At 37.4% G+C, this 13,557-nt stretch overlaps 1 protein-coding gene across 3 annotated transcripts in view; it reads left to right on the forward strand.

Annotated features, from left to right (window-relative positions):
- The window catches only part of vrk3 (VRK serine/threonine kinase 3), a 78,762-nt gene that overhangs the window by 30,373 nt on the left and 34,832 nt on the right, over window positions 1-13,557 (forward strand). For all 3 annotated transcript variants that reach the window (XM_042061060.1, XM_042061061.1, XM_042061059.1), the window contains exons 3-6: window positions 54-161; window positions 4,349-4,456; window positions 9,058-9,165; window positions 9,294-9,428. In XM_042061060.1, the coding sequence (XP_041916994.1) occupies window positions 54-161; window positions 4,349-4,456; window positions 9,058-9,165; window positions 9,294-9,428 (459 nt within the window). The remainder of the gene's footprint in view (window positions 1-53; window positions 162-4,348; window positions 4,457-9,057; window positions 9,166-9,293; window positions 9,429-13,557) is intronic.

The raw sequence follows: 13,557 nt of genomic DNA on the forward strand, positions 1-13,557 counted from the left end.
ACTGATGTAGACTGTGTTCTCTGGCTAATACCGCACCCTTTTATTACATTTAGATATGAAAAAGTTTGAACCCTGCTCACCTCAGATACACTCACCAGTGAGGATGACTCGTCAGACTGCTCACAATGTTCAAAGCCACCCTGCAACTCCTCCATCTACAGGTATGAATGTATTGGGGGCCTAGCACTGAAGGTGCAGGGCCCAGTTGCACGAAGCACCTTAAGTTAAGATTTTCCCTTAAAACCTGATTTAAGGCACCTTTAAATTAAAATCAGTTGTACAAACACTCTTAAGTATTCTTAAGGTTTCCTTAAAATGTTCCCTTAAGTATTTAAGGTTTTGCCCTTATTTTGTAAAAAATCTCTTAAACTGTTGCACAAATGACCTTAGCAGCCTAACGAAGGAGGAAAACTTAAGATACCTCTGACTCTACCTTAACCACATTATTAACTGAGATGATGCTGATAAATGAAGTATATTAAGTACTTTTGACAATTAAAAATAAAACCTCTCCGCTAATATGCTCTGTCAAATAGGCCTATCAGAAACATGCCATATTGTTATTGTGTGGTACATAACGTTAGTGGTAGAGATGTCTTGGTAGTGTATAGGTCTAATTGAGTGCCCGTTCATGAGGGAACCCTAACACAGTTAAAAGCCTGCTGATGTGTGGATGCAATTCATAACGTTTTCTACGTAGTTAGTAAAAATAAAGGTTCATACTTCTCTTTGAGACAAGCACTTATGAGGCTTGAAAACACTTTTCCATTTACATCGGGATTTTGCAAGCATTCAGTGTCACAGTCAATAAAATGAGACCTGCATGAGTAACGAAATTGACAAGCAGCTGTAAGTAAGCATGCTAAACTCGACATGCAAACAGTAGTCTAACGTTAGCTGTGAGGTACTTGATTGCATAACTTAACTTAGTTTAGTCTCCTCAATGTACAATGTTGTGATAAAACCTTAGCAGAGTTAACTTTGATGCAGCAGTTTTGAACAAATTTGCGCAGCATTGTCACGATGCTAAGCGGATTTTATAGCAATTTAGCCCGCCGTCTTCTATGCAAGGCTTCTATGCAAGGCTTCTATGCAAGGCTTCTATGTGGCAACAACGATCCTTCAACAATCGTTAATGTTTTGTTAAATGCACATGCAGAGGAAGGGCAGCGGGCTCGTTACGAGACAGAGCAGGGCAAGAAAGGGCTGCGTGCGAAAAAAGTGCAGCTCAAGGATTTTATCTTATCTCTAATTTAAATAGTACAACATAGAACATTAATGTGTGACAGCCGGTTTTCGTGGCGCCCCTCCACTGATTAGTCAACGTATGGGAAACACTGATAATACAATTGCCACTTAAAATGACATACTCTTGGCCCTGAATCTGATCAAATTGGTCTCAAACAGAAAGGAGTCAAATGGTGTAACCTGTTACACCATTTGACATTTCTATTTAAAATAAAAAATTGCAGGCATTATTAGGGACAACTATGTACACACTTGACCTTTATGTGAATATTCAAACACAGTTTTTTTACATTAAATTCAATATTTGGTTACACTTTACTTGACAGTGTCGACGTAGAGTGACATGACACTGTCATGAACGTGTCATAAACAAGTCATATAATAAACGTTTATGACATAACACTTCTGTTCTTAAGTGACATTTTTTGTCATAACAAGTTAAGGTTAGGATTAGGGTTGGGGTTAGGATTGGGATTAGGGTTAGAGTTAGAGGTTAGGATTAGGGTTTGTATTAGGGTTAGGTTTCATGTGTCTGTGTCATTTCACTCTTATATCGATACTGTCAAGTAAAGTGTTACCCAATATTTTATGATTATTATGATTTAGCAATATTTTAAGGAGGTCATACCATTTGACATGTACCGTACCCTAAGCTTGCCTGACCATGGCCTAAAAACACTTAATTATGTTACATTTTTAAGAGAGTTACTAACCTTGACTCATAGTAGTTGAGGTCTTCAAGGGATCCTTCTCTGTGACGTAATTTCCTGTCACATGATCCTCTGACATAATACTTACAAAATGGCTCCTTAAATTGACATTTCAAATGGTTGCTGTGACAGACATGAACAATGGGGTTTTGTTACTTTTATTAAATATAGAACAGTTCTTGTGCAAGATCATGCCAGATTATTTTTGAAGGGATTTTGGAGAGAATTACTCTTCTCTCTGCTTCCCTCTGACAAGTGCTTCTGGAGCATTACCACCCACACCACACGATTCAGAAACAGTTTTTTCCCACAAGCTGTCAGAATCCTAAATGGACTTGTCCCATGTACATGATGTTTTATTGATGCTTCGCATGCAAGTATAGTGGTTGTGTATGTGTGGGTGTATATTAGGGATGTCACGATTAGAGATTTTGGTGGTACGATAATTGTCTGAAGAATAATCACGATTTCACGATTGTTACAATTATTTTGCGGGAATATTTTTCACAACAGTACTAATGTAGAAAATCACACAAACACATTCTTTAGAGGTTTTGATCTTTAACGGTTATTTATTGCTGTTTTTTCACAGTAAGACACCGCATAGTAATAATAAAATAATCACTCTGCTTTGTAAACTACAGTATATCCGCATTTCCCATTTGGATAAAAAGTCAAAGGCTGTAGTCTTTCCTGATAACTTAACACACCATTAGAAAGTGTTCTAGTATTTCCAGTTTGTGCATTGTTACAACATTTGTTTTGGAGGTAGATAATGGAAACATGGAATAAAATTTTAATTGAGAACATATAGAGAACATCCTAAATTCTGTTCCACTCTCCACACACACACACACACACACACAGAGTGAAGATTATGGCTAAATGTCATGTTTCTATTTCATATATTTTGGAATTCATAAAGATATATTTTGTTAATGATTTATAGTATTTTATGATGTGTGTAGTTACTAGTAGGTAAGAATATTTAGTAATTTGAATACTTCATATTGATTTTTAATCTATTACACTTCATTTATGTAATGTGGAGGTCTAATTGAGTGCACATTTGTGGTGTCTAAGTGTAATTGAGTGCCTGTCACTTTAAGAAATACGTGAAAGTATTTAGCCTTCAGGCTAACAGTTTTAGGCTAATGAAAAATAGTTGCGCATAGTACGTAAGGATATGTGGATGCAATTCATTGTGTTTTCTGTGTCATTAGATAAAATAAATGTTCAAAAAAATAACAAGTCAAAGAAAATCTTTCTGGGATCATAGAAGAGATAAGTGTTTCGCAATGTTCCTTTGTGATTTTGGTGAGCACTAGAAGCTACTTAAATGAAATGACGTGAGCTAGCGAGATAGTTAGCAAGTAACTCCAGATGTCAAAGTTTGGCAATAGGTTGCGTAGCCTATTTCTGAAATGTCATTAAACCCAACCTAAATGAACTAAATCTTATAGCTTAGGCAGGTTAGCTATACAAACTTGACAGATGCAAGTGAGCAAATCAACTTAACATTCGCCTATTATTATTTGTTGCTGGGCAGCCTCAGCATCTTAACTTAAACTAGCAGCCATGTATTGCTGTTTTTGAAAGTGTGAGGAAAGACGCAGGCTTTACTAGGGGTGGGGAGGCACTAGAAACACACACCTTGTTGCGAACACGCATCTTACTGCAAAACAACATTGTCATTCTTAAAATTATCGATAATAAAATTAGGAATTGTGAGGGTATTGCTGTGCACCGTTTTTTTGGGCTGATATAAACCATTGTTGACAGTGTCTCATTGTTGTTCTGCCAAGATGACGAGCAGCACTTTCTGTCAAGAGCAGCCAGGTCCCTCTCTTTCTGTTCTGCACCGTTGGTGTTACTTTGTTTTGGTTCTGTGCGAGTTGCGCTAATCTGTCTATGGTACCGGATGTACGTTTTTGTGAGTGTCAACGGAAAGGCGGTGTAAGACAGCCTTCACTATTTATTAACCGTGACGTTTCACACCGTGGTTAATAGTAAAACTGGTTTACCGTGACATCCCTAGTGTACAGTATATTTATGGCTGTGTAATGTGTGCATGTTTGGAGAGTTTGGCTACATGTGGTACTGTACAGCCCTGCTTCAACTCCCTTTATTTAAGGTCCCCCCTGTGTTTATTTACCCCTCCTTGCACTAATGCAACTGTGGTGGAAGAATGTACTGTACTAAAGTATATGTGACAGTAAAACTTGAAACTTGAACTTGAAACATATTAAATGTACCAGTAATGACCATGGCTATTTGGCTTGGTAGATCTAGGGACACTGTCAACTCTAAAAGCAGATCTTGACTCAAAAAAGGTTGACTGATGTAGACTGTGTTCTCTGGCTAATACCGCATCCTTTTATTACATTCAGATATGAAAAAGTTTGAACCCTGCTCACCTCAGATACACTCACCAGTGAGGATGACTCGTCAGACTGCTCACAATGTTCAAAGCCACCCTGCAACTCCTCCATCTACAGGTATGAATGTATTGGGGGCCTAGCACTGAAGGTGCAGGGCCCAGTTGCACGAAGCACCTTAAGTTAAGATTTTCCCTTAAAACCTGATTTAAGGCCCCCTTAAATTAAAATCAGTTGTACAAACACTCTTAAGTATTCTTAAGGTTTCCTTAAAATGTTCCCTTAAGTATTTAAGGTTTTGTCCTTATTTTGTAAAAAATCTCTTAAACTGTTGCACAAATGACCTCAGCAGCCTAACTAAGGAGGAAAACCTAAGATACCTCTGACTCTACCTTAACCATATTATTAACTGAGATGATGCTGATAAATGAAGTATATTAAGTACTTTTGACAATTAAAAATAAAACCGCTAATATGCTTACTCTGTCGAATAGGCCTATCAGAAACATGCCATATTGTTATTGTGTGGTACATAACGTTAGTGGTAGGCTAACGTTAACAGAATTCATGTGGATGTCTTGTTAGCCTACCATGAGCTTTGGTTTGGTTTGCTAGGCAAAACGTTAACAGGCAAGGCATCCGTTAACAGGCTATGCATCCATGGCCTACTGGGTGGGCCATTCGTGGCCTACTGGTTAGGGAATCCGACTTGTGACCGAAGGGTGGCTGGTTCGATCCCTGACTGGTAGGAAAAAAAAATTGTGGGTGGGGAGTGATCAAACAGCTCTCCCACATCCACTTCCACGGATCAGGTGCCCTTAAGCAAGGCACTTAAACCCCAACTGCTCTCAGGGCGCCAGGATTAAGGCTTTGAGGGTGTGTGTGTGTTTGAATGGGTGTACTGTGTGTGTGGGTGTGTTGTACACTACCCCGGATGGGTAAAATGCAGAGAACAAATTCCTTGTATGCAAGTATACGGCCAATAAACCTGATTTACATATACATTCATTTACATAAAAAAAGTTTGTTTTGGTGCACCGATGTCAGTCAGAATCATCTCTAACTAGCCATCTAGTATCAGTTCATGTCTATAACATGAGATAGATAGATAGATAGATAGATAGATACTTTATTGATCCCCAAGGGGAAATTCAAGCAAGGGGAAATTCAATTTACTTGCTACCTAGATTATTTCAGCAAATATATTTAAGGTAAGTTGAATGATAAGATCATTAAGCTTTACTGTGTTTGGTGGGTTGTTAACTAACGGCATTGCCTACTAACCAGCTAGTTACAGTTGTTGAACAATCTCGTGGAAACTATAGAATTTTTGTGCAGGAAAACCCCTTTCAATGTTAATCCCTTAACGTTTTTTTCCTTAACTAAGGAACCCATAAGGTATTCTGTGCAACACCCTTAACTCATTGAGTGCCAAAAACGTAATATTACGTTTTTCCTTCCCATGCGTTGAGTGCCAAAAACGTAATATTACGTTTTTAGCTTTTTTTTTTAAATTACGAAACTAGACACTCTAACACACCTTATATGTGATTTTGGGAACTCTGTGATGAATGGAAATGAAATATATGACATTCGAAAACTCATGAAAACGCACAATCTGGACATTTTATCTGGACATTTTATCATAACTCGGTTGCCGCTTTGGGTCGAATCAGTGACGCATGCACGTCAGGTCAAAACCAGGCCATTTCCGTGGGTCTATCACTAGGTGGCAGTCTCGCCAGGTCTCGCTGATCACTTCCCGGAAAGTTTACACAAGTAAGTAACAGGCAACACTTTTTTGATGAAAACTAGCCACTGTTTAGCTTGGGATTTCTCAGAAACAGAGGCATGTAGAAATACACGGTTTGCAACCACCGAGAGCTTAAAGTCTCACCTTTTAAACGAGCCATTGTATGTGTTCATAGCTATAACACAGAATATGCTGTGGCTGTACAAAAATCATCAACAATGGTCTAGATTGCTGGCACTCTAGGACAAAGCTCCCGAAAACAGCTTGGCATTCAATGAGTTAAGTTAACTTAAGGTGCTTTGTGCAACCAGGCCTAGGACCCCATTGTGTTTTCTTAATATTGGGGGCCAGGCAGCCATGTTGTGAAAGTATCTATTGTGTTTCTACCCTTTCTTATTATTATTCCTCTGCCATTGGAGTCTACGGCAGCCCATAACTGGTAAAAAGTTGTGAAAATGTTGTACACTGATAGGGGACAGTCCCGTCATCCAATTTTCATGTCAGCAGCTTGAGCACTCTAGTGCTCCAGCGCCACCAACAACTCAAAGGTGGACTTGCGTTCACACATGTAACCTTTCACCCGTTTGCCTGATTTTCAAAAATGAGGTATTCTTGGAATAATTTGACCAAGCCGACTTCAACACAGCGTCAATTTCCACCATGATGGATTTTCTGCCCTATTGGATTTTATTGAAAGTGAAACTAAATTTTCACAGTTCATAAATTGTCCTATTGTCACCAAACTGGACACACATGATCTTCAGACTATGCTTCACAAATGCATTGCTTTTTGTAGCCATATTCAAAAGCACTTGCCCATAACAGCCAATCGAAATCAGCGGCAAAGCCGCCAAATAGGAAGTGAACTTATATCTCAGAAACTCTTTCATGCATCAAAGCCAAACTTGGTAGATAGACTTCAGATCCCGTTAGGAGAATACTAAAAAAGTTTGGTGACCTTTGACCTCTTTGACCTTTAGCACTATAGTTAGCAAAAATGCATTTTGGCGTGCATCTTGGATTTTGAGGAAAACACAAAAACATTTTCACAGGTCAAAGATTTAGTCAGTTTGTCACGAAACATGGAACACATGGTCTTCAGATACATATGCCTTACATTAGATTAGAATAGAATAGAAGCAACTTTATTGTCATTTAGTAGAGTACAAGTACAGAGCCAATGAAATGCAGTTGACAGCCAACAAGAAGTGCAAAAGAAGCATTACATACCAAAGTGCAGGTTGTGTACAGTATGCTGTGCAGTTACGTAGACGATAGAGATTAATCTAAATCTAAATAGTAAAAATAAAATAAATATTTTCAATGTCACGTTCCAATATTGTCCACCACATAAAACAAATCATTTAAAAATAACACACATACAAATACAATGTTAAAAAAATACATTCAAATCATTTAGAAACACATTTAGGCTAATAGTCATTCGGTGCCGAACCTGACAAAAGTAATGATGACAATATTCAATAAGTTATTTAGTAATACATTCAGAGTCATCTTTGTCAAGTGTCAAACCTGTAACAAATAGGACCAATTTGTCCACTACATATGCATGAAAAAATGAATTATTAAAAATATAATACAATAACGATATTCAATAAGCAAGACGGTCAGTAATAAATACATTGGCATTCAGTAAAGTGTCGAACCCATAAAAAGTAGAACTATTGTCCGCTTTACGTAAAAAAAATCACATAGAGTGTGTGTATGATATGTCAGAGAAACAGTGAGAGAGAGAGTGTGTGTGTGTGTGTGTGTGTGTGTGTGTGTGAGAGAGAGAGAGAGAGAGAGAGAGAGAAAGAAAGAAAGAGAGTGAGTGTGAGGGTGATGTCAAGTCTGTAACAAGTAGAACCAATTTGTCCAACAAATATCCATGAAAAACATGCAATATTCAATAATGCATTCAATAGTGCAATACATTCAGTAAGGCATACAGTAAAGTATCGAACCTGTAAAACAGTACAACCATTGTCCGCTATACATAAAAAATCACATAGTTGTCTGTGTGTGAGATGTGCTTTGAGTGTGTGTGTGTGTGTGTGTGTGTGTGTGTGTGTGTGTGTGTGTGTGTGTGTGTGTGTGTGAGAGAGAGAGAGAGAGAGAGATCTTCATCACTTTAGCATAAAAAGTTACATTTCGGTTTGCACTAGTAGGCTATGCTGCTTTTCTTTGTCTCGTTTTTCCTATTGTTTAGAAAACTTTTTCAACTCAACTACTTGAACTGCTCTATTTCTTATCAAGGCAACAACCTAGTATTTATGTGAATAATTAAAAAAAAAAAACTACAATGTTGAATGGCCAAAAAAGGACAAATCATGGGGGGTATACCACACATTACCTTGGTGTTAGGGTAGCCTACTGCACATGCCATTGATTTATCATGCAAAAAGTCTGACACCAGGCACTACGCTGATGCCTGCACCAAAATAATTAAAGAGAGACGTTAAACTTTAAAGTCTATACTGTTCTATAAGGCTCTTCATTGATTCATTGCGGGCAGCCGTGGCCTACTGGTTAGCGCTTCGGACTTGTTACCGGAGGGTTGCCGGTTCAAACCCCGGCCAGTAGGCACAGCTGAAGTGCCCTTGAGCAAGGCACCTAACCCCTCACTGCTCCCCTAGCGCCACTGTTGTTGCAGACAGCTCACTGCGCCGGGATTAGTGTGTGCTTCACCTCACTGTGTGCGGAGTGTGTTTCACTAATTCACGGATTGGGATAAATGCAGAGACCAAATTTCCCTCACGGGATCAAAAGAGTATATATACTTATACTATACTTATACTTATACATACTTCTGCTAAAATAGTTTTTAAGATATGTTCATAGCAAAAACAGATGCATGCGATTAAATTAGATAAATTAATAACAGAGTATGTAATTAATTAGATTATTTTTTTTTATCGATTGATAGCCCTAATACTTTGTTGATAAATTATCCTTATCTCCACAGGTGAGAGAGGTTTTGCATTGCCTCGTAAACGTAAGGTGATTGTTCAAGAGGATTCAGAAATATGCTCTGGTTCTCTACTGAATATCTCCCCTCAAACATCTTCTGCAGGTGAGTACATAGACCCACCCATAGCCTGGTCACTACTTGTGAATAGTTTAAAGCTATTTTAAAGATAAATCAGGTGTGTGTGTGTGTGTGTTTATGTGTGTGTTTATGTGTGTGTTTTTTTCTTGTAGTCAAAGGGAAAAATGCAAAGATCATGTGTGTGGTACATCCTCTTCAGGAAGGAGTGGAACTAAATGATCAATCAGGGGTGAAATGGAAACTTTTGAAATTACTGAGTCAGAGTGACAATGAGATCATATATAAAGGTAAGATTCTTTGCCAAAGTTATGTTTTTTGCAGTCTCATGTTGTGTGGTTATGGATTAGGATTACACTTGATAAACAAGGGCCTGAGTCGCCGTAGAGGAAATTATGTGAGGGATGGTTATTTTTTCAGGGTTCCAATGGGTCATGGAATTTCTGGAATATCATGTAATTTTAAATCTATTCCAGACATGGAAAGTCTGGGATTTTTGTTTTCCTTTTGGGGGAAAAGTCATGGAATATCAGGGAATTTTGTTGTAGCAATTTAAATTTTACTTGCCGAATTGGGTGAGTGGGTTAAAGGTCCAGTATGTAGGAAATAATGGAAAATAAACAATAACCATTCCAAAAATGATCACCATATGTTGTCAGAGAGTGAGGAAACACGATGAATTGAAGTAATGGCTTGTTTGACTTCATTACTCTAACCCGTGAAACCCCGTAAAACCCATGAAAAAAAATCAGTTACGGGGCGGAATCTCTTGGAATTTTCGTTTATGTTTGAAACGATTCATTCTAGAATAGCGTATTAATAATGGGCTAGCGCGTCCTCCTATTTGGGTTGCCAAATTAGCAAAGGCCAACTGTCAACAGCTGTCAGTTGTAGTCATGAACGCCTACAAGAGGCAGGCAAATTTCCAAAATTAAAACAAGAAACAAATTAAGTGGACATCGGAGGAGCTTCCTGAGATGGTGATGTCTTCGTCAAACGAAGAATATCAAGTCTGACGCAGAGCTGGCCATAGTTCTATAGTTGGTATGCCAATTATGTGAGAGGTGACTGTGTGCCTCAACCATTCTCCATGTCCGTATAAGATGAGAGATGATAGGGCCAAAGCACAATTATCGGAACGTCACCTGTTTCCGTCCATGCCCTATTTCCACCCTTTTACGTGTATGTGTCACTTAATATTTATTTCTATAAAAACCAAGATGGCGGATTTCTAAAGAAATGCAAACACCCATCCCATAAGTGTATCTAAATTAGCTATATACGAAAAATTACATTTTACCGTGACTCAAAGAGCTGTAAACAGTGTTGTAAGGCTATATGTACAAATCCGCACCAGCCCAGCACCAAACTCCAAGCACGGTAAACAAAATCGGATTATTAAGGCAGTAAATGCTTCCGTTAAGAACCAAACCAGATTTTGTTCAAATCTACACGCCTATGGCTACTGAAAAATGTAAGGTTAATTTTCAAATGTTATTTTGAAGTATTAAAAATCTTTCTTTTAGAATTTTTGAACGTAAGGGGTGGAAATTGGTGCTTTTACGATAGAGATACTGACAAAAATGAAATCTTGTAGAGTCCAAGGTATGCTGCTCTCCAAAGAATGCCAGGAAACAGCGGTGATTGGGTTAAACCAAAGATCCTTGATTACTAACCAGATAAAACAATGTATTTATGTATTTGTATTTATGTTAAGCAATGTAATTTTTTACTATGGGAGCAAAACGGGACAGTTCCGGTCTGCATAAATGGGAGTGTCACCTTACGTCACTAAATTTTCTCTCTTAACAAGCAATAAGAGCAGATAAACCTAATTGTGTTTACAGTATTATTGTTCATAATCATGTATGATACCAATGAATCATTCTTTAAGACATGGAATGAATCATTTCAGTAGTCTGTGAACCGAGCTAGCTTAAAAAGCTATAGTGGATGGTAGAGGCTATGGCAATACAGCTATGTGCTAACAAGTGACTAGTAGTTGAGGAACTTCAATTAAACTTGAAATACTGCAAGTTCACTTGTAATTCAGCTAGTTGTCATTTCAAAGAAATTACACTTCTCCATTTAAAATGTTTAATGAGATGAAAATGAGTTTTCTGAAGAGCTGGGTCTTCAGGAGTTTTTTGAAGATGGAGAGGGATGTCCCTGCTTGAGCAGGAACTGAACTGCGCGTTCCACCAACAAGGAACAACAGATGAAAAAAGTAGATGCCTTCTTCACAACATTCACACACTACAATACAGAAAATTAGGACTTACTTGACTCAAGATGCTACCCAACTCCAGTTACAGGCAATAGTTATCTCACGACTTGACTGTAACGCCCTCCTGACAGGTCTCCTAGCTTGCACAGTGAAACACCTTCAGATGATCCAGAACGCGGCGGTGCCCCTGGTATACAACCAACCCAAAAGGGCACATGTTTTGCAATTTAATATTCAAAGTGCAATGTAGGATTGTCAGTTTTGCCAAATATGTTTTAAAATGCAATCCTACATTGCACTTTGGATATTAAATTGCAAAACAAATTGACAGTTAAATGATGAAACTGAATATTGAAAATTGAAATGCAAAATTAATTTCCATTTGAATTTTGAGACTGAAGTACCATGGCAAAAATCCAATGCAATTCAATCCATGTTTATTCTATTTTTTTAACCAAAATTATTCAAATTGATTTTAGGATTGCATTGTCACTTTGCAGATTAAAATACAATTTGTTGGAAATTATTGTAAATTGCAACATTAAATTGCATAATGAATTGGCAATTGCATAATGTAATGTCTTTTTGAATTGCATATTGCAGATTGCATTCTCATTTGAATTAAGCATTTTTTTATGAGTCAAAAGTCTCCTGTTAGTACACCTAGTGTTGAATGTGTCACTGACCTGACCAAGATTGTACTTACCAACAATTACTTTCTTTTTAAGAATGATTACTTTTTACAAACAAAGGGTACTGCTATGGGCAGCATGATGGCTCCCAATTATGCCAATCTATACATGGGTTTGTTCGAGAATAATTTTGTCCTTAATCCAGAAGTAAATAGATATTTTCCAAATATCCTTCTGTACCAACTAGGGGTGTCACAATTTCGTTTTTATATCGAAATTACATCTCAATCTCGAACTTCAAACTCAAAAGTAGAATCGACGATGCAGCCACACCCCCAATGTCACGTCCAGCATGTACGCCAAGACGCACAAACGCACACGCACATACTGAACTGCGGCGTCAACACTCCTCTAATTTTAGGCTGCAGCCAGTTAAAATATACACATCAACCTACCAAAATCAAAACCCATCTTGCTACTCTGAAATCACCGATGTGGAAGTTTTGTTGTTCATCCATGGCAATTAACACTAACTTAGCCTTACTCTATTTAGCAAATGAAAGGATGATCTAGTTACAAATTACTTTAAGGCTTAAAATGCACATTGATAAGTACATATTCCGTGAACACTAACCTTGGGTCTCTTCGGAGTGTGCTGAAACCATCAAATTATCATTCTGTGTTGTTTCATTTCACTATGTTCACGTCTGTGTTTAGCCTAATGTTTGTTCTGTTTACATTACAACCTCGCGGTTGGAACGGTTTCAAAGTAAAAAAGCGGTTTCAAAATAAAAGCTCCCCCCCGAAACAGAAAAGGAAAATGCCCCAAAAAAGTAAGTAGCATATAAGGAATGCATATATGTTATATGTGCAATGTGCAATGTGCAATTTTAACAAACTCCATATAATAGGCCTATACAACACTACAAATATTGCAACCTCACCTTGAAAGATGGAAGGACATCTATGGAGATTTTTAAGTATATATATATATAAATATATTGTTTCCTCTTTTTGTTTCTTTTATTTTCTTTGAATTCAGAGGCAGCATATGCAGTCACTTTTAGCATCCATTTAGCAGTTATTAACAGTCATTATCACCAGGTGAAAAACCTTCAAAAGACAGACAAAAGAAAAATGGAGAACAATATTATGTGAGATGAGGCTATACTGTACATCCAAGAGCAGACCTTTAAAATAAGTGTAATATTCCATGAGAAATGCAGAAACCCACACATCTTTCACAGCATTTGATAATACAATAAATACTATTTAAAATTTTCCTAGCGTAACATTAAGGAATCACTCAATAGAAAAATAGATTCATAAGGCAGTTTCAAACATGGCAGTATAAGCATGGGTAACCAGACATTTAAATAGGCAAAGAATGTTCAAGTATAAAATCTAATTTAATAGAAAAATATATCTATGAGTAGAAAAATATCTCAGAGTAGAAAAAATATGAGTAGAAAAACACATAAATACACACATGTAGATCATATTAAATTACATAGAACCCAACAAACATTTCAAAGCCAACTGTAGCGCAAATTTCACAGG

The sequence above is a fragment of the Alosa sapidissima genome, chromosome 14, assembly GCF_018492685.1.
Source record: "Alosa sapidissima isolate fAloSap1 chromosome 14, fAloSap1.pri, whole genome shotgun sequence".
Taxonomy (NCBI): Eukaryota; Metazoa; Chordata; class Actinopteri; order Clupeiformes; family Clupeidae; genus Alosa; species Alosa sapidissima.